The sequence below is a fragment of the Phyllopteryx taeniolatus genome, chromosome 15, assembly GCF_024500385.1.
Source record: "Phyllopteryx taeniolatus isolate TA_2022b chromosome 15, UOR_Ptae_1.2, whole genome shotgun sequence".
NCBI classification, from domain to species: Eukaryota; Metazoa; Chordata; class Actinopteri; order Syngnathiformes; family Syngnathidae; genus Phyllopteryx; species Phyllopteryx taeniolatus.
This window is the reverse complement of record NC_084516.1, coordinates 10,470,214-10,497,658: the sequence shown is the minus strand read 5'-3', so window position 1 is coordinate 10,497,658 and position 27,445 is coordinate 10,470,214. Positions and strand designations below refer to the sequence as shown.

General features: G+C 40.1%; 2 protein-coding genes across 5 annotated transcripts in view; one reads left to right on the top strand and one right to left on the bottom strand.

The window, feature by feature from the left end:
* The window catches only part of lpar1 (lysophosphatidic acid receptor 1), a 34,711-nt gene extending 9,678 nt beyond the window's left edge, over positions 1-25,033 (top strand). The window contains exons 2-4 of one of the 2 annotated variants that reach the window (XM_061800136.1): positions 8,957-9,711; positions 12,205-12,295; positions 20,183-20,367. In XM_061800136.1, the coding sequence (XP_061656120.1) occupies positions 8,973-9,711; positions 12,205-12,295; positions 20,183-20,231 (879 nt within the window). In that variant the 5' untranslated portion in view covers positions 8,957-8,972 and the 3' untranslated portion in view covers positions 20,232-20,367. Of the gene's footprint in view, positions 1-8,956; positions 9,712-12,204; positions 12,296-20,182 lie in introns of both variants that reach the window. The other variant, XM_061800135.1, reaches the window with a different exon arrangement.
* LOC133490271 (serine/arginine repetitive matrix protein 1-like) lies at positions 1,692-16,344 on the bottom strand. 3 transcript variants are annotated; one of them, XM_061800137.1, is made up of 6 exons: positions 16,115-16,344; positions 12,659-12,787; positions 11,963-12,071; positions 11,722-11,861; positions 2,832-3,060; positions 1,692-2,269 (listed from the first exon to the last, which is right to left on the bottom strand). In XM_061800137.1, exons 5-6 carry the CDS (start codon positions 2,901-2,903, stop codon positions 1,787-1,789), a joined length of 555 nt encoding a protein of 184 aa, XP_061656121.1. In that variant the 5' UTR covers positions 2,904-3,060; positions 11,722-11,861; positions 11,963-12,071; positions 12,659-12,787; positions 16,115-16,344; the 3' UTR covers positions 1,692-1,786. The 3 variants fall into 3 exon arrangements, with proteins under 3 accessions (XP_061656121.1, XP_061656123.1, XP_061656122.1); XM_061800139.1 differs by lacking the exon at positions 12,659-12,787; XM_061800138.1 differs by lacking the exon at positions 16,115-16,344 and having other exon boundaries at positions 12,659-12,939.
* Positions 25,034-27,445: the final 2,412 nt, after the last annotated feature.

Here is a 27,445-nt window from a genome sequence, read left to right as displayed (position 1 = left end):
ATCTAAAAGCTCACGGCTCCCTCCAGATACTTAACGGCCATAACCCACAGATGACAAGTGGACGAGATGGGCTTTCATCTGTGGTGGTAGTTGTCATAGACTCCACCTCATTATGGATCTATCAGGCATTAGGGCTGCTGCTGTCACTCAGTCTCTCTCCTTTCAGTGCTATTAATGGCCAAGTCATGATTTCCTCTGGAGACACGAGTGCAAGTTATAGGAAGGGTTGGATATGTTTTCAATTTAGGTTCCATTAAGTTCCATAAAGTAACAGAAACATGGATCGATATACTTTTTTTCCTGTGTGAAATTTGACCACTGATTGGGCACACTTGCACAATCCAATACAAGACTTGCAAAGTTTTTATTCAATATGTACTGTATGAGGGTTTTTTATTTAATGATGTTAATTTTGGCAGTGGTCTATCTGGAGAACTGTATATCCAAAATGTCAATATTTTGTTTACCTTATTTAGTGACATGACTGGGGCATTGTCAGTCAAAAAAGGGGTATTGTAATCTTTGTAAAGGTTGAATGTGAGAAAGCGCTTGTAGTGGATCTCAGTACTCTCCAGGTGTAGGTACTGTATTGTTGTGACTACTCCATTGGTTGTTAATGTTCAGGAAACAATCTGTTCAATTGATGATGATGATGTCTATACTCACTGTTAGTGATATGGGCAGCCCTATTTTGGGGGGGCACCCAGTCCACCCAAATCTTGCCTTAGCCCACCCTATGAAGTCATCTCAATAAAAAAAAAAAAAAAATACATATATAATTAGAAAAAATGTTCTGTATTGATAGAACATGCTTTGACATTGACAAACAAGTAAACTTTGTGAAAATCGGTTGAGAAATCAGCAATTTATGACTTAATTTATGCCCATTGGGTACATCGGTTAGCCGGGCTGCTGCAGCGCGTTATAGTCTTCATATCTATGGTCCGAATCGCTACAGACATTTCCAGCTGTGGTAACGCTAATGACCACCTAATGCTTGATTTACAACCCTGACACAATCTATTAAATGACACTTGACCACATGGCGATGCTTCAATGTCTCCTCTTGAATTGCTCCAAGTGTCACGTACGTGGTTAGGGCGAAGGCGAGGAACGCAAGGCAAGAACATGGTGGACCCAACTGCAGGGAAGCAAGGCAGAAATGCGGGAGTCTCAAAATAATATTTAATCTTCAAAAAAGGAAAACAAGGATATTGGATAAAGCAAAACTGAACGAAGTCCCACAACAGATAACCAAACCAAAGTAACACTTGAATATCTAAAACTGGAAACAAACTATGACGTGTGATTAAGACGTGGAATAGATAGGGAAAATGACATACCACAATGATAAAGACAACTGGCGACTATGACATGGCAAAGACATGTGACAACGACAATGAACCGACAAGAACTGAAAGAAACCAGGGAACTAAATACAAACAGATTGACGAGACAACGAGGAACACCTGGACAAGACACGAGTGGCTGGAGAGAGCTGATTGGTCGACACAAAGTAGACGAGAACAGGTGGACACACCAACCTATTGAGCACACGACAAACATGGAACACAGGAAAACTAAACACAACCCAAACCAAAACACAGACCATGACAGTACCCCCCCTCTAAAGGAACGGATCCCAGACATTCCCCAAACAACCAAAAAAAAATCACCAACCCAGGGTGGGCGGAAGGGGGCCTGGAGGAGGGTACAGAGTCCACCCCTCAGGTCAGTCTGGTGGCCATCCAGGCCACCTGAGGTCCTGGACGACCTCCTGAACCGCTCAGCCAAGCACCAGGGTCTTTACAGGGACATTCAGGTGGACGGCCACGGTGCCGAACCCAATGGTAATGCAGGGCCTAGGCAATAGGGTTGGGTGGCGGCCGCTGGACGAATGCCGCCGGAGCGGGGTCAGGTGGCGGCCGCTGGACGAACGGCGCCGGAGCAAGGACGGGTGGCGGCCGCTGGACGAGCGCCGCCGGAGCAAGGACGGGTGGCGGCCGCTGGACGAGCGCCGCCGGAGCAAGGACGGGTGGCGGCCGCTGGACGAGCGCCGCCGGAGCCGGCGAGCCGGAACGGGAGCCTGGCGCAGCTGCAGAGGAGCCGGAACGGGAGCCTGGCGCAGCTGCCGAGGAGCCGGAACGGGAGCCTGGCGCAGCTGCCGAGGAGCCGGAACGGGAGCCTGGCGCAGCTGCCAAGGAGCCGGAACGGGAGCCTGGCGCAGCTGCCGAGGAGCCGGAACGGGGCCTGCAGTCGCTTCCTCAGCCTGCCGCCATTGAGGTTTGGGAGTAGAGGGTACGGGAGTGGAAGAGTGCACAAGGTCTCGGGAAGGTGAACTAGGAAAAATGGCTGGTACTGAACATGGTGGCAGGTTTGACTAGACGTGACTTAATTGGAGCCGTGGAACGTGTGGGAACAGGTGAAAAATTAAGTGACTTGTGAACAGGGGAAAAACAACGAGGGGGCAAAATTTGACCTTTACTTGGGCGCCTCCGTTGGCCACCACGCGGCGGTCCCGGGTAGATGGCCAAACGGGTGCCCAAGAAAAGGTCCGAGGGAAAGGATTTGGACTCACTGGGGTTGGAAACGGGGAGACGTGACAAAAACTGACGAGGACGGGATAAACTAGGGAAGGAACCAGAAAAATCTAAATCTGTGTCAGATTCAGAATCAGACAGGAGGTTAACTAAATCGGGGCCATCTTCACAATCAGAAAAATCAGAATCTAAAGAAACATGTGGATGTAAAATAGTAGGGCATGGTGAATAACTAGGACAAGTGGGGGGACCTGATGAAAAGGACAGAGAAGACTGAACGATAGGGCTTACTGGAGGAGGGTAGTATGGATGGCAGGCTGAGGACGGTGGGAGGCAGTTTGGTGGTGTCCAGGGTGACGCCATGTTCTTCCCGCTGGGTCCTGTTCTGGTCGGTTGATTCTGTCACATATGTGGTTAGGGCGAAGGCGAGGAATGCAAGGCAAGAACATGGTGGACCCAATTGCAGGGAAGCAGGGAGGCAAGGCAGAAATGCGGGAGTCTCAAAATAATAATATTTAACCTTCAAAAAAGGAAAACAAGGATATTGGATAAAGCAAAACTGAACGAAGTCCCACAACAGATAACAACCAAACCAAAGTAACAAAGAAACACTTGAATATCTAAAACTGGAAACAAACTATGACCTGTGAGTAAGACGTGAAATAGATAGGGAAAAAGACACCTGACAATGACATACCACAATGATAAAGACAACTGGCGACTATGACATGGCAAAGACATGTGACAACGACAATGAACCAGCAACAACTGAAAGAAACCAGGGAACTAAATACAAACAGATTGACGAGACAACGAGGAACACCTGGACAAGACACGAGTGGCTGGAGAGAGGTGATTGGTCGACACAAAGTAGACGAGAACAGGTGGACACAACAACCTATTGAGCACACGACAAACATGAAACACAGGAAAACATGGAACAAAACTAAGCACAACCCAAACCAAAACACAGACCATGACACTAAGTTATGTGTCTGCATAGTCGGCAGGGGGTTGTAATGGGTGTACTGCTTAGTTCAAAATCTAGTCAGAACCAATTAAAATTGACACATCACATTAAAAAAAAAACCTTAGAAAAAAAACAACATACTCCCGGCAAACTTTTTGTCTACTTATTTCAAGTAAATATTAGCTAAAAACAACATGATGAGTCTTTTTTTTAATGATTTTAAGTTTTTGCAGTGTGGGTGTTTATTTTCAGTTAAAAAAAAAACAACCAAAAAACATGGCAGTCTCAGTCGCTTCCATTGCCATAACTAATGTGCTAAATCTAGTTAAATGCTAGTATACGACAGGACACCTGATGAAACACTGTTTGCAAACGTCTGCTTTTCAATAGATAGACACACGCTATTTTCTTTTTAAGTCAGCCAGGTGCAGGTGAGAGACTTAAAAAAAAACATTATTTCATCCATCCATCCATTTTCTGAGCCGCTTCTCCTCACTAGGGTCGCGGGCGTGCTGGAGCCTATCCCAGCTGTCATCGGGCAGGAGGCGGGGTACACCCTGAACTGGTTGCCAGCCAATCGCAGGGCACATAGGAACAAACAACCATTCGCACTCACAGTCATGCCTACGGGCAATTTAGCATCTCCAATTCATGCATGTTTTTGGGATGTGGGAGGAAACCGGAGTGCCCGGAGGAAACCCACGCAGGCACGGGGAGAACATGCAAACTCCACACAGGCGGGTCCGGGGATTGAACCCAGGTCCTCAGAACTGTGAGGCTGACGCTCTAACCAGTCGCCCACCGTGCCGCCACATTATTTCATGATAATTAGTTTTTCTTCTTTTCTTTTTTGTGTAGTTGTTATTTTTCAAGGTCTAAAAAGTTGATCAAATTTCAGAAGGATACTTTCCAAAATTAGGTCACCCGTAGTACTCAACCTAGACTCGCCCCTGCTTACTGTGCTTGGAAAGACTAATATCCAACCTCCAGTATGTGTAATTTGTGCTCGCTGTGTGTGAGTGGTATTAATTTAACAATATGTTCTATATTGTGGTTGTAGAATTTGTTAATTCAATGAATGGAATACATCCATCCCAAACAAACACAGAGCTCCATATTGGCCTAACTGGGAAATTGGAAACATAAACGAACATGAATAAAGTTTATTGATTAGAACTCTATTATCGGTTGACTGCCATGCCTAACACACACCCGTTTTGGCTGAGGAATACTGGGATGTGGTATGCTGCCAAAATCCCCATCCAGTATGTTGGTCAGTACTATATTGTCTTTGTCTTGGATTAAGGGTAATAAGCTACATTTTAACTTTATAGTACAGTGTGGGCAAAAAAATCCATTCAGGAATTTTGTTATGGCCTTAAGATACCCATAAAACTGTTACACTATTTGATGTAACATATCAGGAACTTGAGATTTTAGGTTTCCTTTGCAGTTAATATGGAACAAACGACTACAAGTTCCATGGCTTTCAACATGGCTTCTTTACACTGCCTTTTAATGAAGAAAGTATTTACAAAATTGAGTCCAAGAGGGGGTGGGGGGTTGGGGTTTACAGTCCTTTTTGTTGACAAATGAGTGGAGTTTAAGAGAGAGAGGCTTCACACAGAAAATAAACATTCATCTTTGTGTGCGTGATCTTTTTCTTTTGGTTTTGTTTGTAGCACATTACACCACATTTAGTTTTCTTTAGACACAAAAACATGTTATACTCGATTGTCTCCATGTCCCAAGATATTTAAGAGAGACAAAGTGGCATCTGTATGGGTTTTCTACAACCCCAATTCCAATTAAGTTGGGATGTTGTGTTAAACATAAATAAAAACAGAATACAATGATTTGCAAATCATGTTCAACCTATATTTAATTGATTAGACTACAAAGACAAGATATTTAATGTTAAACTGATCAACTTTATTGTTTTTAGCAAATAATCATTAACTTAGAATTTAATGGCTGCAACACGTTCCAAAAAAGCTGGAACAGTTGGCAAAAAAGACTGAGAAAGTTGAGAAATGCTCATCAAACACCTGTTTGGAACATCCCACAGGTGAGCAGGCTAATTGGAAACAGGTGGGTCCCATGATTGGATATAAAAGGAGCTTCCCTGAATTGCTCAGTCATTCACAAGCAAAGATGGGGCGAGGTTCACCTCTTTGTGAACAAGTGCGTAAGAAAATAGTCAAACAGTTTAAGGACAATGTTCCTCAATTTACAATTGCAAGGAATTTAGGGATTTCATCATCTACGGTCCATAATATCATCATAAGGTTCAGAGAATCTGGAGAAATCACTGCATTTAAGCGGCAAGGCCGAAAACCAACATTGAATGCCCGTGACCTGCGATCCCTCAGGCGGCACTGCATCAAAAACCGACATCAATGTGTAAAGGATATCACCACATGGGCTCAGGAACACTTCAGAAAACTAATGTCAGTAAATACAGTTCGACGCTACATCCGCAAGTGCAACTTGAAACTCTAATATGCAAAGCAAAAGCCATTTATCAACAACACCCAGAAACGCCGCCGGCTTCTCTGGGCCCGAGCTCATCTAAGATGGACTGATGCAAAGTGGAAAAGTGTTCTGTGGTCTGACGAGTCCACATTTCAAATTGTTTTTGGAAATTGTGGACATCGTATCCTCCGGGCCAAAGAGGAAAAGAACCATCGGACTGTTATGGACGCAAAGTTCAAAAGCCAGCATCTGTGATGGCATCGGTAACTTACACATCTGTGAAGGCACCATTAATGCATACAGGTTTTGGAGAAACATATCCTGCCATCTAAGCAACGTCTTTTTCATGGACGCCCCTGCTTATTTCAGCAAGACAATGCCAAACCACATTCTGCACGTGTTACAACAGCGTGGCTTCGTAGTAAAAGAGTGCGGGTACTAGACTGGCCTGCCTGCAGTCCAGACCTGTCTCCCATTGAAAATGTGTGGCGCATTATGAAGCGTAAAATACGACAACAGAGACACTGTACACTGTACATCAAGCAAGAATGGGAAAGAATTCCACCTACAAAGCTTCAACAATTAGTGTCCTCAGTTTCCAAACGTTTATTGAATGTTGTTAAAAGAAAAGGTGATGGAACACAGTGGTAAACATGACCCTGTCCCAGCTTTTTTGGAACGTGTTGCAGCCATAAAATTCTATGTGAATGATTATTTGCTAAAACAATAAAGTTCATCAATTTGAACATTAAATATCTTCTTTGTAGTGTATTCGATTAAATATAAGTTGAACATGATTTGCAAATAATTGTAATCTGTTTTTATTTATGTTTAAGACAATGTACCAACTTCATTGGAATTGGGGTTGTATATGCACATACACACACACGATAAACATTCTTCCTACATTTGTTTATGTTTGTAAGTTCTGTGGGTTCATTCAAAGTGTCCTGTTACTCTTTCTTACCGTTCTCAGTTTCTGAGTTGTTTTTCCCCAAAACCGGAACACTCATTAAACTGGACCAGATGGGGTGGAAAAAGGAGATTTAGTCACATGTCACACTATGGTTTATTCACAAACACACACAGCTGGTAAACACTTGCTGTTTCTGTAACCTGTGACTTTGTCGACAATAGGTGTTCTGTGTTGCGTGTTCTTAAAAAAAGGTTCAACTTCTAATATATACTAAGTTGAAGGTACACTCTACCTTCACAATCCTGCAAAGTTCTTTCATTTCAGTCTAAATCCAAAAAGATGAGTTTATGTTTCTGGAAACCACCTCAGTTTACATTCTCTGACACATTGGTTTGCGAGGAAAATCAACACATTTTACTGGACACTTAACTCATTCTAAAGGAGAAAAAGCACAAGAATTTGATTATGAGCAATGAATAGCAGTTTTCAACAAATATCATGGGAACATGCATATTATTGTCGATATTATTTATCTAAAACATGAGTACTGGCAATACCACACTCACTTGACAACAGGGTTGGTGTTTATACTGCAGATGACCTTCACTGATAGCTGGTAAAAGTTCAATACATCACAGCAAAACGTGACCATTGAGTTTAACAGTTTATATTTTCATCAAAGTCAAATCTTCCATTTATAGCAAACATGAATCCAAAACTACAGTCACGTGTTTAAGTGTTTTTAAGTGTTTTAAGTGTTTAACGTGCTTTTTTTTTTTTTTTTTTTTTTTTTTTTGTACTAAGCTTTGAACATATTCAACAGTAGTTGAATTTATACTGTTTCTTGTATTATGTGGAGGAGCATAAACAAAAAGTTGCCGTATTGGGCAAGATTTTAAATGAAAACTGTCCTTGTTTCAGAAATTTGAGTACTGTGTGCCCCTTGACGTTTTCTGCTAGCAGCTCTTCGTCCATATCGCCGATTGATCTAGTTCCATTATTCCATTCCTGAAGAATTTCGAACTGATCCAATTTATTAAAATGCAGAGGTTAACACGCGCATGCATTTTCTGGTGATGACATTATTACAAAAGTCAAAATGTGAAATTACACAAGGAATATTTGCAGTAAGCAAATCCAGGAATGCTACCGTTCACATACTGTACCGTTTGTTCATTCTGTAATCAATTAGATCACAACATTATAGACTCACTCTGCCATAGTCCCCAGTTATCTGACATACATTAACTGCCGAGCATACCTCCAGTTCTCTTTTTCATATCTTGTCATGTATTCTGGATGGAGTTTTCGTCTTCTCCACTGACAACATAGTGTTATCTGTGTCCATTTTCCACTTGGCTTGGAACAATTATACCACGAGTAGCACTTTTCTATTGGCCAAAACAGGTACTACAAGGGACATTTTGTAGAAAAAGGTCAACTGGGGCTCCAAACATGGCAACCTGATACTATATGCTTGACCTAAAGCAATGCTGATCGGTCCTACATTGAGCTGATTTGTCATAGCCCTGTCATTTATACAAATTTAGGGTACCCCCCTAGGAATGCAAAAAATTAACATACATGCGACCATTACCTTGTTGTACAGGAATATGATAACACACTGCTGTCCTAAGTCTTGTCTGACTGTGGCCACCAGCCAAATGTCAAGAAGTAAATACCCTCAATTTATTCCACTGTTGTTCTTTGATAATCTTTGAAGATTGCATTTAATGCACTGGTTTTTTTTTTTTTTTTTTTTTTTTTTTTTTGGCTGTGTCCCTTGGTACTGTATTGAAGTGGAAATCCAACTTCCAAAATTAAGGCAACCGGGCTGGTACTGTACATGAGAAGGAACATTACTTTGTGGGTACTTTGGTTTTCTTCCTCAATGGTAAACTTGCATTAGGTTTTTAATTTCCAGCCAATTCCATTGACCAAAGTATAGAGTCAAGATTCAAAGAGCTGCATTGTGTTGGTCCACTGCTCTACAGGGATATGTCGAATACAGAGAACAAATGATCTGTGACTCATAAGGTATCCTCTTCATTTCAGAAACTTCACAACCATCATGGATGAGGAGCAGTGCTACTATAATGAGACCATTGCCTTCTTCTACAACCGCAGTGGCAAGTACCTAGCTACTGACTGGAACACGGTGAGTCGCTTGGTGATGGGCCTGGGCATCACAGTCTGCATTTTCATCATGCTCGCCAACCTCCTGGTGATGATTGCCATCTATGTCAACCGGAGATTTCACTTCCCCATCTACTACCTTATGGCTAACTTGGCAGCTGCAGACTTCTTTGCTGGTCTGGCCTATTTCTACTTGATGTTCAACACGGGACCAAACACAAGGCGTCTGACTGTTTCAACATGGCTGCTCCGCCAAGGTTTGATCGACACCAGCCTGACAGCCTCTGTGGCAAACCTCCTGGCTATCGCCATCGAACGCCACATCACAGTGTTCCGCATGCAGCTGCACACACGCATGAGCAACCGCCGTGTGGTGGTGGTAATCGTCATAATCTGGACCATGTCCATCGTCATGGGAGCCATTCCAAGTGTGGGCTGGAATTGTATCTGTAGTATTAAATCATGCTCCAATATGGCACCACTTTATAGCAACTCCTACCTGGTCTTCTGGGCTGTTTTTAACCTGGTGACATTTGTTGTCATGGTGACGCTGTATGCCCACATCTTTGTCTATGTGCGCCAAAGGACAATGAGGATGTCACGTCACAGCTCTGGACCACGACGTAACAAAGACACGATGATGTCACTGCTGAAAACTGTGGTGATTGTGTTGGGTAAGCATCTTCCTCCTGTTCATTCTGTCTATCTACAGTATTTGGTTTGTTAGCTAACTCTAAGATGGAATTCGTGGATTCTCTGGAGTGGTCAATGGGTTTTTTAAATGAATTAGTGGAGTTTAAAAGATTAGAATTGAGGCACTTTGGGAGAAGCAGTTCTATATTCTGCAGGTGTCAGCAACATGGTGCCTGTGCCACATAAGTAGCACGTGGACCTCTTTTAAAAATAGCTCACCAGTGATGGGACATTGTGATTTCCAAGGAATGTTGAAATGATCATAAGAAATTTAAGCACTTTCAGAGATTTCTACCAGTAAAGTGTGCATAGTTACTTAATATATATCCTGTATTTTCCAACTTTGTTAAGTCATTGTTTTTAATGATTGTGAGAAATCAATAATGTGATCAGTCTTCATGTCAATGAATATCATTAATTACTGATAATAGCATGTAATTAAAGGTAATTTGAGCATTTTTAATTTCAGAAATGTGTATCAAACTTGTTAGCCCTTCACTTTAATCAATACCCAATAAGTAGCTCTCATTTAGAAACAAATCATGAAATAATAGGGTATTGGGCAAATGCTAAATGTGTTTTAATTGCTACACTTCATTAATAGTTAGGTCCTTGAATTCTCTACTTAAGGCAATGGTCAAACTCTTTAATAGACTTTACTGTGTACATATTCCATACACCTCTATTTGATAAACTCTTACGTCCCAACCTATGTATACAAGACCCGCTTTATATTAAATCAAAGTTATGTATGGCCACATTTCTTTGGTCTGGCAGTGTAAATTTTCAAGGCTCCTTTGATGATGCCTGTTTTATCTTTCAGCTGAGCAATGTGTGAAGTCTGATGAAGTTTTATGTCCAAACATTCCACAGAGATATGTCTCCCACTTTGCAAGCTTCCAGGAGTATTGTTGTGCAATAGTTTTTTTCAGACAATGAGCGTTCCAATTTTTCAAAATTACTTGCCTATATTTCTATGGCAAACACACTGAACTAGCAAACACATTGAACTGACTCAAAACTGAGTTAAAGTTTGAATTGTGGGAAATGTGCATGTTGGTACTCAGAAGCAGGATGTCTTGGTCCTAGACAAAACATACCAGAGGATTCCATGCGATTTGTCTCCGATGTGTCTGCTATCTCAGCCTGTTGCCACAATCGACTAAAGCTATTGTCACAAGAAGGTGCTTTGTTACTTTTATTGGGGAAATTGTGTTACCAAGAAATTAGCACATCTAACTAATCCACAATTAAAAGCTTTACACAATTATGCACAGTAAGTATTTTCACACATAGGTATTAGTATTTGTGATGCATCTGCAAACATGCTTGCATAGGTCTCAGCATGTTTTCACACCTATGCTTTGTTTATTCTGGCCCAAACCATCCTTTGTTTCACTAGTTTTCACATGACCCGACCGCGAATGTTCCCTTGGCTTGTTAGTATCAATAAAGGTCAACATCGTAACAAGAGCTAGCCACTCTACAGGATTGTAAAATGTTCAGCATACCGACTCGAAGAATCATAGAACTCACAGTTCCAAGTCAGACAGGATCCAGGTTGGGACGGTAAGACAATATAAAAATATAAAGAAAAATGGAATATATATCAATGAATGGTTGTCAAACCAAGCTGCTAGTTGCTGGTAAGGCAGGCGAATCCCTGACACATTTTGCCGTACTCAGGCTCTGGCCCTCCGCCAATCTCCCGGACGGCAAAGAGCATTTGAACAAGTCACTCGGACAATACTACACACAAATATGTTACATTGCCAAGAGCTGGCAAATAATAAAAAAATAGAGTGGACATAACAGAGACAGTTCATTTAAAAGTATGGACATGAACCTACATTGTCAATATATGATATGCATATTTCAGGGGTCCGTGGTTTAAGACAGAATTCCGTTCAGAATTTGTAAGTTGGAACACACGGCCATGGCTATCAAATAATTACCTGAAAAACAGTAATAAAAAATGAACAACTCCTTACCTTAACTCCTGCGGCTGGCTTAATTGCACATTGCACATATATATGTATATCCATCCATTTTCTTTACTGCTTATCCTCACTAGGGTCGCGGGATGCTGGAGCCTATCCCAGCTATCTTCGGGTGACAGGTGGGGTACACCCTGAACGGGTCGCCAGCCAATCGCAGGGAACAGAGAAACAAACAACCATTCACACTCACGTTCACACCTATGGGTAATTTAGAGTCTTCAAATCAACTTACCACACATGTTTTTGGGATGTGGGAGGAAGCCAGAGTGCCCGGGGTACTTGCTTGGCCTTTGGGGGTTTTGATAAACCAGATGTGGCCCTCTAAATCAGGGTTGCCCATCCTTGATACAGATAGAGAAATGAGTGGCAAGGCTACCAGAACAGTGAGTGACTCTACTGGTCATTAATGTTTCCCAAAAATCTCAAAACATTGCTATGTTCTAACTTCTGATAAGTGACCTCATCTTGTTACAGCTAAGACTGAGACAGGGAATTTTACAGCACCCACACAGTTCTCAATATCAGGAGCAGCCAGTAGAGGGCTGATGCAAGGTCAGCGTCAAAGGTTTGTTCAGTTTTTAACATCTTACTGATTTAAACCTATGTAGAATTACTAATGAATTGTTTTAACATAAGCATAACTCAGAGAACGAAGAGTAAAGTGGTGCTACTCCAAGTGGTTTCCTTTTGCAAAAAAAAAAAAGTATTTTTGTGAGCTCTTCACTTTAAAAAAAATGCTTTTCAGTGAAGAAGTTGCAATGGTGTGTTTTTACCACCAAATTTCATCACATCCATTTGACGTCTTAGTTGTATATGTAAATATTTTTTTTCCATGATACCCTAGCCAGAGTAGAACTAGAATATCTTTCAGTCTTCAGAAGAGTTGCCAAAGATTACTCTTGAGCGCTGGGTTTTTGCTGGTGTTCACCTTTTGAAGGAAAGGTTAAGAAATGCTTGACAGTATACCCCTCAGAGATGGCCTATTGTGCTTTTCCCATCTGTTGGCCAGATGATGGCTGTTTCCCTGCCAACCTCCTTGCTTGTTCCTTTCAGGATCCTGTAAAGACATCCATGACAGGTTTCTGTCTCTAAGGCAATGAAAGAATGGGAATGTAATGGGCCAAGTTGGTTATACACACTTAAACACATACATAAGCGTAGACATCTGCTTTAACTGTGCCCTTTCAGAACTCTTTTGGCTTTATATAGAACTGGGGGACACAAGAGCTGCTTCTTTCAGAGTAACTCTGATGCAGCTGTGATGTTCTCCAATGATGGGAACATAAAACCACTTGATTGGTTTAACCACAGACAGATGAGCTTGTATCCTCTACAGAGATATGATTATACACATACAAACATCAAGAGACTGGACCAAATTTTATGACATTTTCATAGAAAAAAACCCACATTTTTATCCAACTGTATAATTAGCAGGTAAAGCTGGAAATGCATTGTAGCAACTACAAACAGGCCAGTTGATTGGATAATGACTTCTTTATAGTCATCTACCTCTAGAATATTTTTGGTATCCTCAAAAAAATTACTCATTGGATGAACACAAATACATTTTGGGCAGGTTTTCCATCCATTTTATTTGTGTAACTCCAACTCAAATTTAGTAGTTCCGTGTTATTTGATATAATTGAGTCAGCCAAACCCATTTTCATCAAATACATCCATCCATCCATTTTCTACCACTTATCCGAGGTCAGGTCGCAGGGGCAGTAGCTTTAGCAGGGACGCCCATACTTGTGAGCTGTCAAAAAGCTGTGAAAATACCAGTTTAGTTGGCCAATGTGAAAGAAGCTATTTAAGTTAAGGCTAGTGTCCATCACTTCTGTTGTGGCTCTTAAATGGTCTTTCAGAGCACTTTATTTGATTATCAATGCTCATGTTTGCCGAAGTAGGCACTTTCACTCTAATGGGCACCCGTGCTCTTGGTGCATTCAGCTGCTGGTGCTTATTGCACCCGGAAAAAAAAAGGTTTGAGTGACACCAACAGAGATCATTCTTTTCTCGTCCCTCCTCTGAGTCAACACCTCTGCCCAACAAAAGCCTTTATCCATGTGTGTGGTGTGTGCGTCAGGTGTTGGCTCATGCACAGGACCCTCTGTGAATGAATTACTGTATCTCGATTGTCTTAGTGTTCGATGCTTGATCATCAGAACATGCGGCGTGCCAACACATACATTCCACAAGTGTATGAACACAAATGCCATGAAAGCTGTGGCATTGCAACTAAAGATCTTTCCTTATTTTGGTTTGCCACACTATTATAACTCTGTCTGTGTGTCAACGTTCTGAAGGCAGAACCCATCTGACATGGTGACAAGCCAAACTCTGCCATCCACTGTCAGAGTCGGAAGATGCCTGGTATGCAGCTCACACTATCACCTGTTATGCGTGTGCATGCTCTGTATGTCTGTGGTTGAAGCTCTTATTGCAAGGAATTTCTGTTCACAGTGCGGCTTTTCTAATCAGCACAATAGCGTCCTTATGGTTTGTGTTTAAGCAAGCGTCAGTTGCTAATTTGTGTTTAAGCAAGCGTCAGTTGCTAATTTGCACCACACTCTGTAATCTTGTTTGAAATGTACCATTAAATGCTTGCCCAACAAATTTTGCTCATTTTTCAGGCTTTGCTTCATTTTTAGAGGCAAAGTATTCCGGCAACTTGTGAGCTGTTATTTACTACTGAAATATCCCAAGTATAATGCAAGAAATACCTGTTCACAGTGTGGCCTTTTTAATCAGGCACAGTTGCGTCCTTCTGGTTTTCGTTTAAGAATGTCTAAATTGCTAATTTGTGGAAAACTCTATAATCTCCTTTGAAATGTGTCATTAACGGCTTCCCCAACTGATTGCTCTTATTTTTTCAGCTTTGCTTCATTTTTATAGGAACACAGTAATCCTGCAATTTGTGAGCTGTTATTTACTACTGAAATATAGTATAGTATAGTATGATGATAGTTAAAACTTGGTTTAATCAGACCATTGCAAAATCTCACAAACAGGTGGCAAAATGTGTCTATTGATGGGACTTAGATTGAGATCACATCACATTTCATGACCAATTGTGCAGAAATCCCTGTTTTACATACCTTTTCTTGCAACACGAAAGTAAAGAAAATCAAGCTGAATAAAACACCAACAAGTTCGCCAGTAAATCCATAGCTCAACAAGACAGCAGACCCAGTCAGGTCAGATTAGATTTGATGATTTGGTAAAAGGCCAGAATGCAAATTAAAGTTTTCTTCTGGAAGTAACTCTCAACTTTCATTTTGAATTAAATTAACTTTCTTGTCCCTTCAATCAAGAACTAAATGTTAACAGTATCAGACTGAATACGGACAGCAACGCTTAAGTCAAATGCGTACCTCAGCACTGGGTTGCTTTTAATTTTCTGACCTTTTTAAAACTTTGACGTACTGAAGCTTTGATGTCCATATTATATCTGATTTTGAAGGATCTGACGTCAAAGTCAGATGAATAAATATCAGTATTGGCGCAAATCTTCCATCATGCAGGAGCTCTGAGTACTGAATATTGATTTCACAGTTCTCAAGTACTTTCAAATCTCAAAAATCGGACTAAAATAGAAAAATTAAACATTTGAAACCTCAAAGCAATTGCTCGCTAATCCTTTTTTGGACATTTTGCCATGTTTTTGAAACATTCTTTATTACCATTTCAAAGAAGTCTTTTAGGCATGCTTCTCCAAACATTAGCTCACTCTATTCACACCGCCAGCCTGTTTATCAATCATGCTGACCTAGTGACACTTTGTGATTTTATCTAATATACAGTGTGTGGAAGTAGTGATGTGGAGAAAGGAGAGTAAAAAGAAATCTTTCTCGGGGACAAACCGGAAACCACAGAGCCATTTCAGAAGTATACATACAGTAATGGTTTCTGCTGACTGCTTTATTTCAATGGCATCCCGGTCACGACCTGAGATGATTACTGGTTTAGGAAATCACAGAATGAGATAAACACTGAAAGAGGGTGCTACAGGGGAAGACTGAAAGATTTAGAGTGGAAAAAAAGGCAGATTGCTGTAAGTAAGGCATGACCAAGCTTGGCCAAGGCAATGCGAGTGTTAAAGAAAAAAATTTAAAGGTGCTGACACTGTGAACAATAGAAAATGGAGAAACTCGATTGAAGAAAGAAAAAAAAACATGCAGCAACGTTTATAGAAAGATGAATGTGGGAAAGCTCCTTTGAAGACAACTGCGAAATTGTGTCTTAGGAAAATAGCAATGAGGTCAATTCTAAACATCCAAGACAGATGACCATTGATACTGTGTCCAACTGGACAAAGTACAAATGAAAATCGCTAGACAAAGCTAGGTAAGGATATCAAAAGGCAGAGCGTATACTGTACCTAAACTTGAAGGTCAACGCAGGGGAATACCAAGGAACAGGGAGAGATGTTCTGGCACAGACTGACTGCAATACAGAGGCTGTAAACAATGGTAAAGCATAATCAAAAACAGTCATGTACAATCGAGCCCAGCTCACCTTCAGCCACGCCCAGAACCTGAGCGAACACAAAGCAACAGAAAATTAGTGTAGGGAAATATAACCAAAGCATACAGCTCACCCGCAACACTAATGATGACAAACGGTATCCAAAATAGATGCATGGATGATATTTCATGAGATTTATTGACAACAAGAGTTGTTCATAGACCTTTTGCACAGTTTTGTATTCCATCAGACCAAATCCTTCCCAAACAGACACTAATTACACTGGGAGAGAGGCACATTTCCTAATTTAAAAAAGGGGGAACAGTTAACTTACTGTGACTAATTATCTAACAATGGCCTTCATTACATGACTGAGGTCCTCTCTGGTAAGAAAAGAAAATGATTATGATGTTGACTGTAAGGCTTAGCATGCAAGAACTATGTGATGGTTCTACGTGAAGTTGAAGTCTTATTGCGTTGGTGCCATTAGTAATTATCTAATAAAGTGCTGGTGTGTGTTTGGCTGGACACGTTTATCTTGATGAAAATTATGCTTTAAGTATATAATTTACCAAATGCTACTTGCAATAAGTAGATGATGAGTTGTTATCTGACAGCATTAAGATAAGATTTAAGGCATGCAGTGGCTAATCAGGATGATTAGTCCTGACTCATCAATCTAAGTGATCTGATTCAGCCCTGAGTAACTACTTGGTATGTATGAAAGCTGCTTTTAAATAACACCAAGTGCAATGCCCCTGTCTGAATTTGTTGTTGTCACAAAGCCCGACAAGACCTGGAAAATGTCAAAACAGTTTTCCAGACATTTCAAGACTTTCCAGTCACTGCCGAGGAGGTGTTTATTTACATTTCTCCAAAGACTGCTCTGCTTCTCCAGTTTCTTTCCCCTATTTTTGACATTTTCTAGCAGTGACAAGGCAAGTGGGTTTGCTTCAGTCCGCCAGAAAACATATTCCATTCCTCCATCCACAAAAACTGCTCTTTGGGAATACATGTGGCAATGAGATGGATTTCTGAGGTGGACGGTATGCCCAATTTGTGTCATTATCCTTATGAAGAAAGGAGGTGTTGGTGTGATGGGGTATGATACCAGTAGTTACATTCCCCTGGATTTATAACGAAAATGAAAGACGTTTAATGGGGAAATGCAGACTCTTTGCTTTGCATTGGTAGTATAGTGGGTCAGACAACCAAAATTTGTGTAATAGGCATGGGATCATTTGTTCCATTCACATTACACTGCAATTCACTGAGAGAGTGTAGTCTGCCTTTCTCACTGTGTCAACACATTGAATAAGATAAGCAGTAAAGACAATAGATTAATGGATGGATCTTTTACTTTTGGACTGACAATATGTTTGAACACTGTATATGGAATTCAAACAAAATTAATAGTTTAGTTAAGTAGTTCTGTTTAGACTAGAAGCGTATCCGTTAGCCTCATGAGGAGAAGCAGTTGCTTTAAAGGGATTTTCCATTGCCAGTTTAGAATTTTGTGTTTGTGATTTCTTGTGCCTCTCAGATGATCTGAATTGGCATATGTACTCATTTGTGGAAGACTTGAACCGCAGTTCTTCAATAGAACCTTTTCACAATACATTAGACGACTTTAGCCTTCTGGCTCTTCCACTGTGGATCTTTACCTTTGCTAGGTGAATGATGAAGGGTTAATTGAGAATAATAATATTTTACTATTTACAACTCCAAATAAAGATGGTGGACAGCTGTGTAACTCCCCACCCCAAGTCCAGGTGTGGCAATAACAGTTTAGCTCTGACAACTGAGTATTCCAACTATTGATTCAATTGGCAGACTGAGGAAACTGGGCAGGAAAACATACCAGCTGATTGGTTGGTAGATATTGGCTAACACAGAAGAATTGCTCGTGAACTAGGCTAAATTGGTATAGATATGAACTGGGAGTCAGTCTTATGTGATTGAAATATCATGAAACCATGAAGAAAACTGAAGGTACATGTGCTGCCTTTGCATTATTTGGTCTCTAAATTCCCGTCTTCCCCAGTTAGATGCCCTTCTGTTGAGACTGTAGTCTTTACCTTTACTACTGTTTACCATATCTGCTTACAGGCACCTTAGATTTACATTGACATGGGTTCAAGACGTGCAATCAATTCTCCAGATTTTCACAAACATGACGTTTCTAAAAATACAATTCTTACGAACAGATTAAAGAGACGCAAAAGCCTGATTATCCAGTAGCAATGTTAAAATCTGGTTTTAATTTACATCCTACAATATTGTCTCAGTGCTATGTGTGACACATTCTTTGTGTGACAGTGAAAGCCTGGATTATTTTATTATATTTTGTGCCATATTTTTTGCTGCTCTTATATACTAGCTAGATGTTTCTTACACCAAGTCTTGTCATGATCAGAGAAGGATGTTGAAACAAATGATGCAGACAGCTTGGGTGTAAGACATTCTGGAAAACGAACAAACTCCAAAGAGTCAGCCCACATTGCTGGAAAGTGAGGTCAAGCCTTTCTGCTGCAGCTGCTGCCTGCAAACCCTCACATACAACAGGCCTGCACATCAAGGAGCTTGTTGTCCTCATGTCTCATCAATACTTTTTTTGTGCTGCTGTCTCCAGGGGTTAATGTTCTGAAGTTTAGTCGTCGTTAGGACAAATGGCTGGCCTCTGTTGACCTAATTCCCTACACTTGACCTTGACATTCATGACGAATGACTCAGAGACCGCTGCACTTGTCACCCAAATGACTTTGGAATAGTACATGTGTGATGATTGAATTATACAAAACATCATCTGGAGACATTGCAGATGCCATTCAGTCTCCTAGTGGGTCAACGTGTGATAGAGCATTCATCTCATAAATCTGTTTTTTTAAATAATGGAAAATCCATATTACCTACGTCAGCACTCAAATACTGTACCTAGACTGAAAAGAAAAAATATACTACCAAGTATTTTTTTTCTGTGTTTCTTTTCAGTGTGGCCCTAATACTCCTTGGTAGTGGTAATGTGAGATGTTATGTGTTAAATTAGCCATTTTAGGGGTTACATTTTTGTGCAACTGAACTGCTTTCTGTTTTGTTTTGTTTTTTTCTGTTTCAGGTACCTTTTTCTTCAACCCTTTTTGTAGTTGATATAGAACTTTGGTTTTGGAAGCTTTGATTTTTCTGATATGTCAACGTATTGTCAATACAATTTCACCATAAAGGGAATAGTTTTTTTAAGTGCATTGATGTGGATATTTTTGAATTATTCTTCATCAGAGGAAGATGATTTAAGTAGAGTTTAATTCATTTAACTGGAGTGAATTTATTTGGACCAATTAAATACAGAATTTAACAAAGGGTACCATCATATTACTGCATAAGTTCAAATAATTGTTTTACTGTATATATTTAATATGTTGTATGCAATTTGGCACTTTTACACCCTCTGGCAATATTTCATAATGCAAACTAAAATCTGAATACACCAAAGAGTATGTATTTATTTTATGGCTTCAGGCAATGCTGTAAACTGAAGTTGTAGTCAGCACACCTGCTTCACAGTCGAGAGGGTCAATGTTCAGATCTTGGCTCATCAGGCCTTCCTGTTTAGAGTTTGCGTGTTCTCCCCGTGCTTGTTTGGGTTTTCTCGTTACTCTGGCTTCCTCCCACACATAAAAAAAAAAAAAAAAAAAAAACATACCTCTTAGATTAATTGATGACTCTAAATTGCCCATAATTGTAAATATGAGCGTGAATGGTTGTTTGTTTGTATGTACCTTAGATTGACTGGTCAGGGTGTACCGCGTCGCTCACCTGGGATAAGCTTCAGCTCACCCGCAGCTCTAACGAGGATAAGTAGTATAGAAAATAGATGGATTTTTACCTTAAAAGTAACTCAGCAGTTTTCCCATCCATGCTCCTGTAACTGATGTAGTTTGTGTGGCCCTATGTTGAACTAATCTTCTTTATTGTGTCTCCACAGGTGCATTCATAATCTGCTGGACGCCAGGTCTTGTCATCCTTCTTCTTGACGTCTTTTGTGCCAGCTGCAACGTCCTCACCTATGAAAAGTTCTTCCTGCTTCTCGCCGAGTTTAACTCTGCCATGAACCCCATCATCTACTCCTACCGTGATAAGGAGATGAGCGCCACCTTCAGGCAGATCCTGTGCTGCCAGCGGCAGGAGAACATCAACGGGACGACAGCGGAGGGGTCTGACCGATCGGCGTCGTCCATTAACCACACGGTGCTCAGCGGTGGCATGCATCACCATCACAACAACGAACACTCTGTGGTATAAAGGGTCAAGGTGAATGGCTGAACTCCGAGTGAAAGATAATGACTGGGAGAAGGTGAGACGCTGCATGAGAAGGTCATGCTATTTTGAACGTGATGTGAAGACATGATCTCATGTATGGGATTGCGGGCGGAAGGATGTACACTTTAGTTTTGGATCACAGAAGAACTCTAATTATGAAGGATGAGGAGTGATCAGACATCGTTAATGACTATGAAATGCTGTTAGTATTGTCGTTTATGACATATTTTCTATTTGTGTTAAATGTGTTACTCCGGGCAAGACTAAACCAAACTATTTTGTCTGTGAAATTGCAATAGTGCCAGTATAAGATACACCCTCTCTCCAGTGTGCTGTAACTGTTATTATATACTCCAGTTGCTTCCACCAAGCACAAATGCATGAAAGACATTGTTTTGTTTGTGTTTGTTGATAATTAGTTAGTTAGCAGGATCATGCAAAAACCACACAAACGATTTCTTGAGAAACATTTTGGTGGGGGTGTAAAATCACATTTTGTGAGGATTTGGGCTCTACCACCAGTTTAGCACCAGTCAATTAAAATCCATCCGTTTGTTAAGTCTGACATGAAGCAGAAAGTAGCCAGCTAACTGATAAAAAGACAGATAAACTCAAGAAAGGCGGTCCACTTTTTTACTTTTGTTAACAGTTCAACTTTGGCAAAGGTCTGTGCTTCACTGAGTGCCATTCTAGTTACAAATGTGGTTTTGTCCATTGCGACCAAAGGGGTTCAATTACATCATTCGTTTGTGAAGCTATAGCTCAACGAAACAATAACTGAAGAGTATAGTGCTTCGATTTGATGACTCATCTTTTGGATCATAATCAGGCTTTTGTCTGATTTTGATGTTCATCGCCTAGTAGACCTTAATTGACACATAATGTAAAATAGTTAACTCATTCACTGCCATTGACGGCTGTTGAATTCAAATGTCCATGTTAACATGGAGGACTGGCAGTGATTAATAGCTAATCTTATGTAACAATAACTTAAATAAAAATTTGGGAGCGCAAACTTGGTGATAACGGAATTGATCAGATGCTAATTCTTTAATGCTGCATTTGAAACATCTTTTGAACAGCACAAAGCATCCAAAAATGATCCAGTGAACAGCTTCAGGCTGTCATCCTACGTAAAAACATGAGAGTCAAAATAGCTGCAAGAAATCCCAACTTGTTTATTTACCATCTAAGGCATTAAAGACAACTTGTTCTCGGGATTTTACCAAAGAAGGGGAGGAGGATGTTTGCAGTTTACCGCATGCAGGCGCAGACCCACTGTATTATGCAGAGAGAAGGTGAAGGTTGTCTTATTGGTGGTTGTGAGTGTTAGCAGACAGCAGATCATGACATGAAATGTGATGACTTGTGTGCCTCTTAATGTTTTATTGTGTGTTTTTGTGTCCATGAATCAGAAGAGCCCTAAGGTCATATTTGTGCAGAAAAATAAAAGTAAAAGTCAGTGAGATGACTAGTGATTCCTCTCAAATTCTCAAGCATGAAGAGGATTCTATGGCGGCCTTAAGTGTGAAATTCACATAATCTGTGGTCCCATAGCCCGTCTGCTCTGTTGTTTAATTTCCATTTTAATGAAATCCTTTTATTTGGGGAAAAGGTCACGCTTATGAGATCACAGTTTGGCTTTAGAAAACAACAGAGCTGAGCAGTGCTAACGTGTCCTTTTGACCTGAGATTGAATGTTACACACCAGTATTGTCAAAGAAAAGTGGAAGTTTTATGTACATAGATGAATTTTTACTATATGAAATGTTTGAAGTGAAGGTGAGGTTGATCTTTATTGTTCCATTTTAATCAAATGTTTACTATACTGTAGCATTTCTACAGTCACTGACAACTAAAACACGAATCACGTATGGATTATGAAAAGTACAGTTTAGTTCCCGGGCTAGCCTTTCCATGGCAGTGTGCGTGCATGATGGTAATAGCCGCGTGAATTTAAGTAAATAGTGTGAGATCATATCATATCAGCTTTATGTTTTCTACATGTTCAGTTAATTCAGGAGCACATTTCTCTGTTGACCAATCAACGGCATATTTAGAGACCCCTTCCACAAGCGTACCGAAATACCCCATTGAAGGAGTACTGTAGGATGATTCCAGTGGGATATTTTAGGACCTTTAACGATGGAAAAACAATTAAATTGATAAAGTACCAAAGTGAATTGTACTGCTTGAATGTATTTGGAAACTTTAAGAAAATTACATTGTTATTATGGTTCTACTTGATTATTCACTGCATGGATCATTGCATGTGTGTAACTGTACTGTACTAGAAATGTGCATACCAGTATGCACAATCACCACATTGTCCCATTCAGCTTCTAAATTTTGCAGTGAAGTAGTTAGGTTTAGGGTATATTATTTTCATAATGTTCATCAAGCCACCCCAAAATAGGCACATTTTCTACAAATGTTAATGTGCTTTTATATGAACTCCTCCTAAATTATTGTGAGGGATGGAAGCCAAGAGTTGAGTTTCTCATATAGGCAGGGTTTAGAAACAACGGGGTTATTTTACGTCCACACACACCCTCAATGTCTTATGCCAGCCTCAAGTTGGACGACGCTGATGCGTCAGTGTGCATTGTGAAAACATGTTGCTTGTTTTTTTTAACCTTACTTAATTTCAAACATGAAAATATATGAGAAAAAAAAATTGCAAAGATTTCCATATTATTTCAGATGCATGGCTAAAAAGGCGCTAGTAAGTACAATTTGTTCACCAGAGTAACCCTATTTAGAAGATAACAGAAGTTAGAAAGATTACACTGTTCTCTTTTTTAGCATTCGCCTGAGTCAGATTATCGCTTTCGTACACATGGCTTTAAGCAACTTCACTGACAGCTGTTTGAAGGATTATTATTATTGTTTAGAAGGCTTTATGTCATCTGGCTGTCGCTACACTGTAAAAATTAGGAAACATCCCAAGAAAATTTTCATTAAATCTTGTTCAGCCTTTTAAGAAATGTGGGTAAGAGTGCCCCATTTAATATTGTGGTTTACTTAGCTCTAAATTATTGCAGTTTGTCTGAAGACTACATGGCTGACACTAAATTGTCAGCAGCCTCCCATTATAATTATAATTCAGCTCTTATAATTGGCTGAAGTGCCTTTCCTAGAAGTGGCTTGCATGCAAACAAGTCAGCAGGAGTGGAGTTGTCGACTAATGTTTTGTTTTATTTTTTTAATGACTAAGGTCAATGTCAAATTTGTAGTTGCACACAGTTTCAAAGTAAATTGCATTGTCAAATATATTTATTCATGCCATTTTTGCATTCCATCTATATTGTGCAACTGCAGTCATATATGTAATGTATACAGCATATGGCAAGGAATGAAGGTTTTTGGTGTGTGTTTGGATAAATGTTGCTGAGAGGGACCACTGTTTGAATCCTGTTTCTGGGTCCAAGTCAAGATAATTTGTACAGTACTGAAGTACAAACATTTGATTTCTTTTTACCGTGTTGAGTCTTGTGTTAAAGCACTCCTTGTTATTGTAACTTGACAACAAATGTCACCCCACCTTCAAGGATTGTAAGTACTCTACGATATCACTGTACTCATTTCAAATGCTTCAGGTTTTACAGGCACATCAACTTTGTAAGACATCCCCATGGTTTCCATACAGTATTAAATTGCATTTATTATATGTCGTATACGCCGGAACTCAGACTACGGGGTATTGATTTAAAAAGCCACTGACCAAGCTTCAATACATACTGCACCGTAGTGTTGGAGCAGTTCATTGTTTCACTGATCCGACTTGTGACTGGACCCGACTCTCAATTTTTGTTTTCCATTTCTGAGTAAAATGTATCAATTTTGGTTATATAGTAAACCAACTACATGTGTTAGAGTTCAGTGAGTCAGTGTGTGAATACAAGTGTAAGTATATATGTACAGCATGTATATGTATTATTCAAATTAAATCACCAAAGGGAATGTGCTTTTACGTGTACATTTTAACTGCTATATGCCGTCCAAAAGTACTGTATTAGTTTTTGTGCCTTGATGTCTATTGTAATTAATTTCCTGTAGACACTATTGAAGTTACATTGCTTATTTTATCTGTGCCTTCTACAGCTCTCCTTTAAGCTAACCTTAGAATTGCTTTAGTACAACCACAGATAATGAATGAGAATAATTGAGAGTATTTCAATTGCTACAGCCAATGCAAAATTCTTCTTTTGAGAAGCACCTTTATGATCATATTTGTTCACATCCTGGATACTGTTCACTGAACTGCACACTTGGACTTTGCAAAGGTGCACTGTACTTTTTGTTTACCCCAAAAATGATTTTACTGGCTGTTCCAATATCAAATGAATTACAAAATGTTTCTCAACTTAACAACTTAACTTAACTTAACAGTATAATAGTCTACATAATAACATGGAAAAAAGTAAATACTACATACAGTACACTTCTCTATAGGTTCTAATACAAGTGAATGTCAAGTGGCGTCATCCCAACCAAAATAAAACGAGAAAACAGATTGTCGCTCTGTATTTTTTATCCGTGTTTACTGACAACACCATAATATCCATTTATCCATCCATTTTCTATACAGCTTAATCCTCATTAGCATTGTGGGTGAGCTGGAGCCTCTCCCAGCTGACTTTGGTGAGAGCAGAGGCGCCACAGCAGGGCAGGCAAGCCAAGCTGAAGGGGGCTCCAGGGGACAGCTGACATTGGTTCCTATCAATGACAAAGCACTTCTTGACACTGCAACGTGTCACGGTCAAGAACCTCCGCAAAGGGCCCCGTACTAGCTGTTGTTTTCTGGTGGGCTCTGCCTCTGACAGACAACTGATATTGGTCCATATCAATGGCACAACTGAAACCAGGCACTGCAATTACATGGTTAGGAGTGAGAGAGTTCTCTAATGGGGCCCCTGATAGCAGACTTGCTGGAAATGTACATATAGTGCCAAAATTATGAATCAGGGCACACAAAGAGAAAGAAGTTAGTCATGTGCTACCAATTATACTTTCTCTACAAGCAGTTAACACATTCTTTGTCAATGATACCAACCTTAATTCTGCTGTCAATGGTCTGTCCAAACTGGTAGTAACTTGTGTTTGGAATAGGAATATATATATATATATATATATATATATATATATATATATATAAGGGGGAGGGGGCTCCATGATATGTCTTCCCTGGCGTCCCAGGAGGTCTAGAAAAGCCTCTGTAATGGTTCTTAAAAAAAAAAACATTTAAAAGATAAAATAGGTTAGATAACAGATACAGCACTGAAGAGTGTCAGGTTTCAAATACAGATCTTTATACCTTCCCACATGGAAAAGGACCAGAACAATAAATACATTACAGGGAGACAGGCAAGTGGATGAACACATCAAAAACGACATGGGAGGACACCGCACATTAGCTGTATTGCAGCTCCAAGGGGGGTCTTCTTTTTTTCTTCTTGCCATACGTGTAAATGCTTTACCTGATGTTGCCAGGTTTGAGTCAGACATGGGGTAAGCTCTTTGTAATCTAAACAAAATTGGGCAGACCCTGGTTAAAACAAGCAAAACAATTAAAAATACACAGGTTTTAGTCACGGACAATAAAGACCTTATAAAGAAAGCCACTGAGTCCCAAGAAGTCCGGCAAAAAACGTGAAATGAGTTGATTTGGGCTTCGGCGCTCAAACATTTCATAGTCTCAGTGGAACGTACCGACCCTCATGCTTTTTCTCTGAAGGTTTCCATGAAATGCAAAAGTATCTTGTAAACCCCCTTCCTCATCTGTCAGCAAGATACAAAAACCAACGTATTATCACAGTATTTAAATAATAACAGGGGCTAGCTCTCAATCATCTATTTTATAGTCCGTGCTCTCAACAGAGAAAGCAAGTCTTTTTTTAAATTATTAATTGTGTATTGACTCCTCAATTTATAATAATAATAATAATAATAATAATGTTGCATTCAGCAGAGCAGCCACAAAGTGCAAATAACACTGTGCAGATGTGTGTTAAACACACTCTGCCATGTTTATTGTTCCACAGAATTGGAGTGTTAGCCTCCAGTTGACTGATATATGCCTTGGTACTTCCTGTGGCTCCCCATATGAGCCAATCAGAGGCAGCGCAGCCACCCGAACGTGTTGCTGTGTACAGTCGCTAAGAGAATGGGATGTCATATCTTCCTTACAATGTCAATACAGACACTTTCCGTGGTTCACAGCATGCTTGCTCAAGTGTCCCTCTGCATGGGGAGAGTCTTATTTTTTTGGTTAAATATTTGAATTGGCTGAATCAGCAAGTCCCGTTGCCAACAAATTCGATTAAAAATGTGAAAAACAAGATATGAGAAGTGAAGCTGTTAACATGCCCTAGGAATTGCTGCACTCTTCCAGAACAGCCCCGACATTTCAACACATAAACCACATCTGACCTCCTTTGGAACATTGTCCCGTTTCTATGGAGTGAAGACGTAGGCCAATTGTTCGACAGGAGATTATAATGACAAAACAGGAAGTGATTTTTCGGAACAATTCCTCTTATTGTTAAACAGTGACAGCCGGAGCGATGATAGGAAAGTTAGAGAGTCCATTTAGATAGACCCTTTGTTTGCAGGAGCATATTCAGCTAAATGACTGGCTGACTGATATTTCCAAGTATCGTCAGATAACGCATTTTAACAATGACATTTAAAACAAAAGGTCAAGTGAATGAAATTACACAAACGGGACCCTTCTGCAACGAGGATGAAAGAGCATATGTGCTGAGGTAGCTGGGAACACAAGAGAAAAGCTGGAGTTGATGAGACAAAAACGCGAAGGCTCAACTGTTTCTTAAAACGTAATGTTTTACACTTTTTATTGAAACCACTGAATTACTAGGAGCAAGGACTAACACCGCTAGTGCGATAAGTTAAATTCAATTCACTT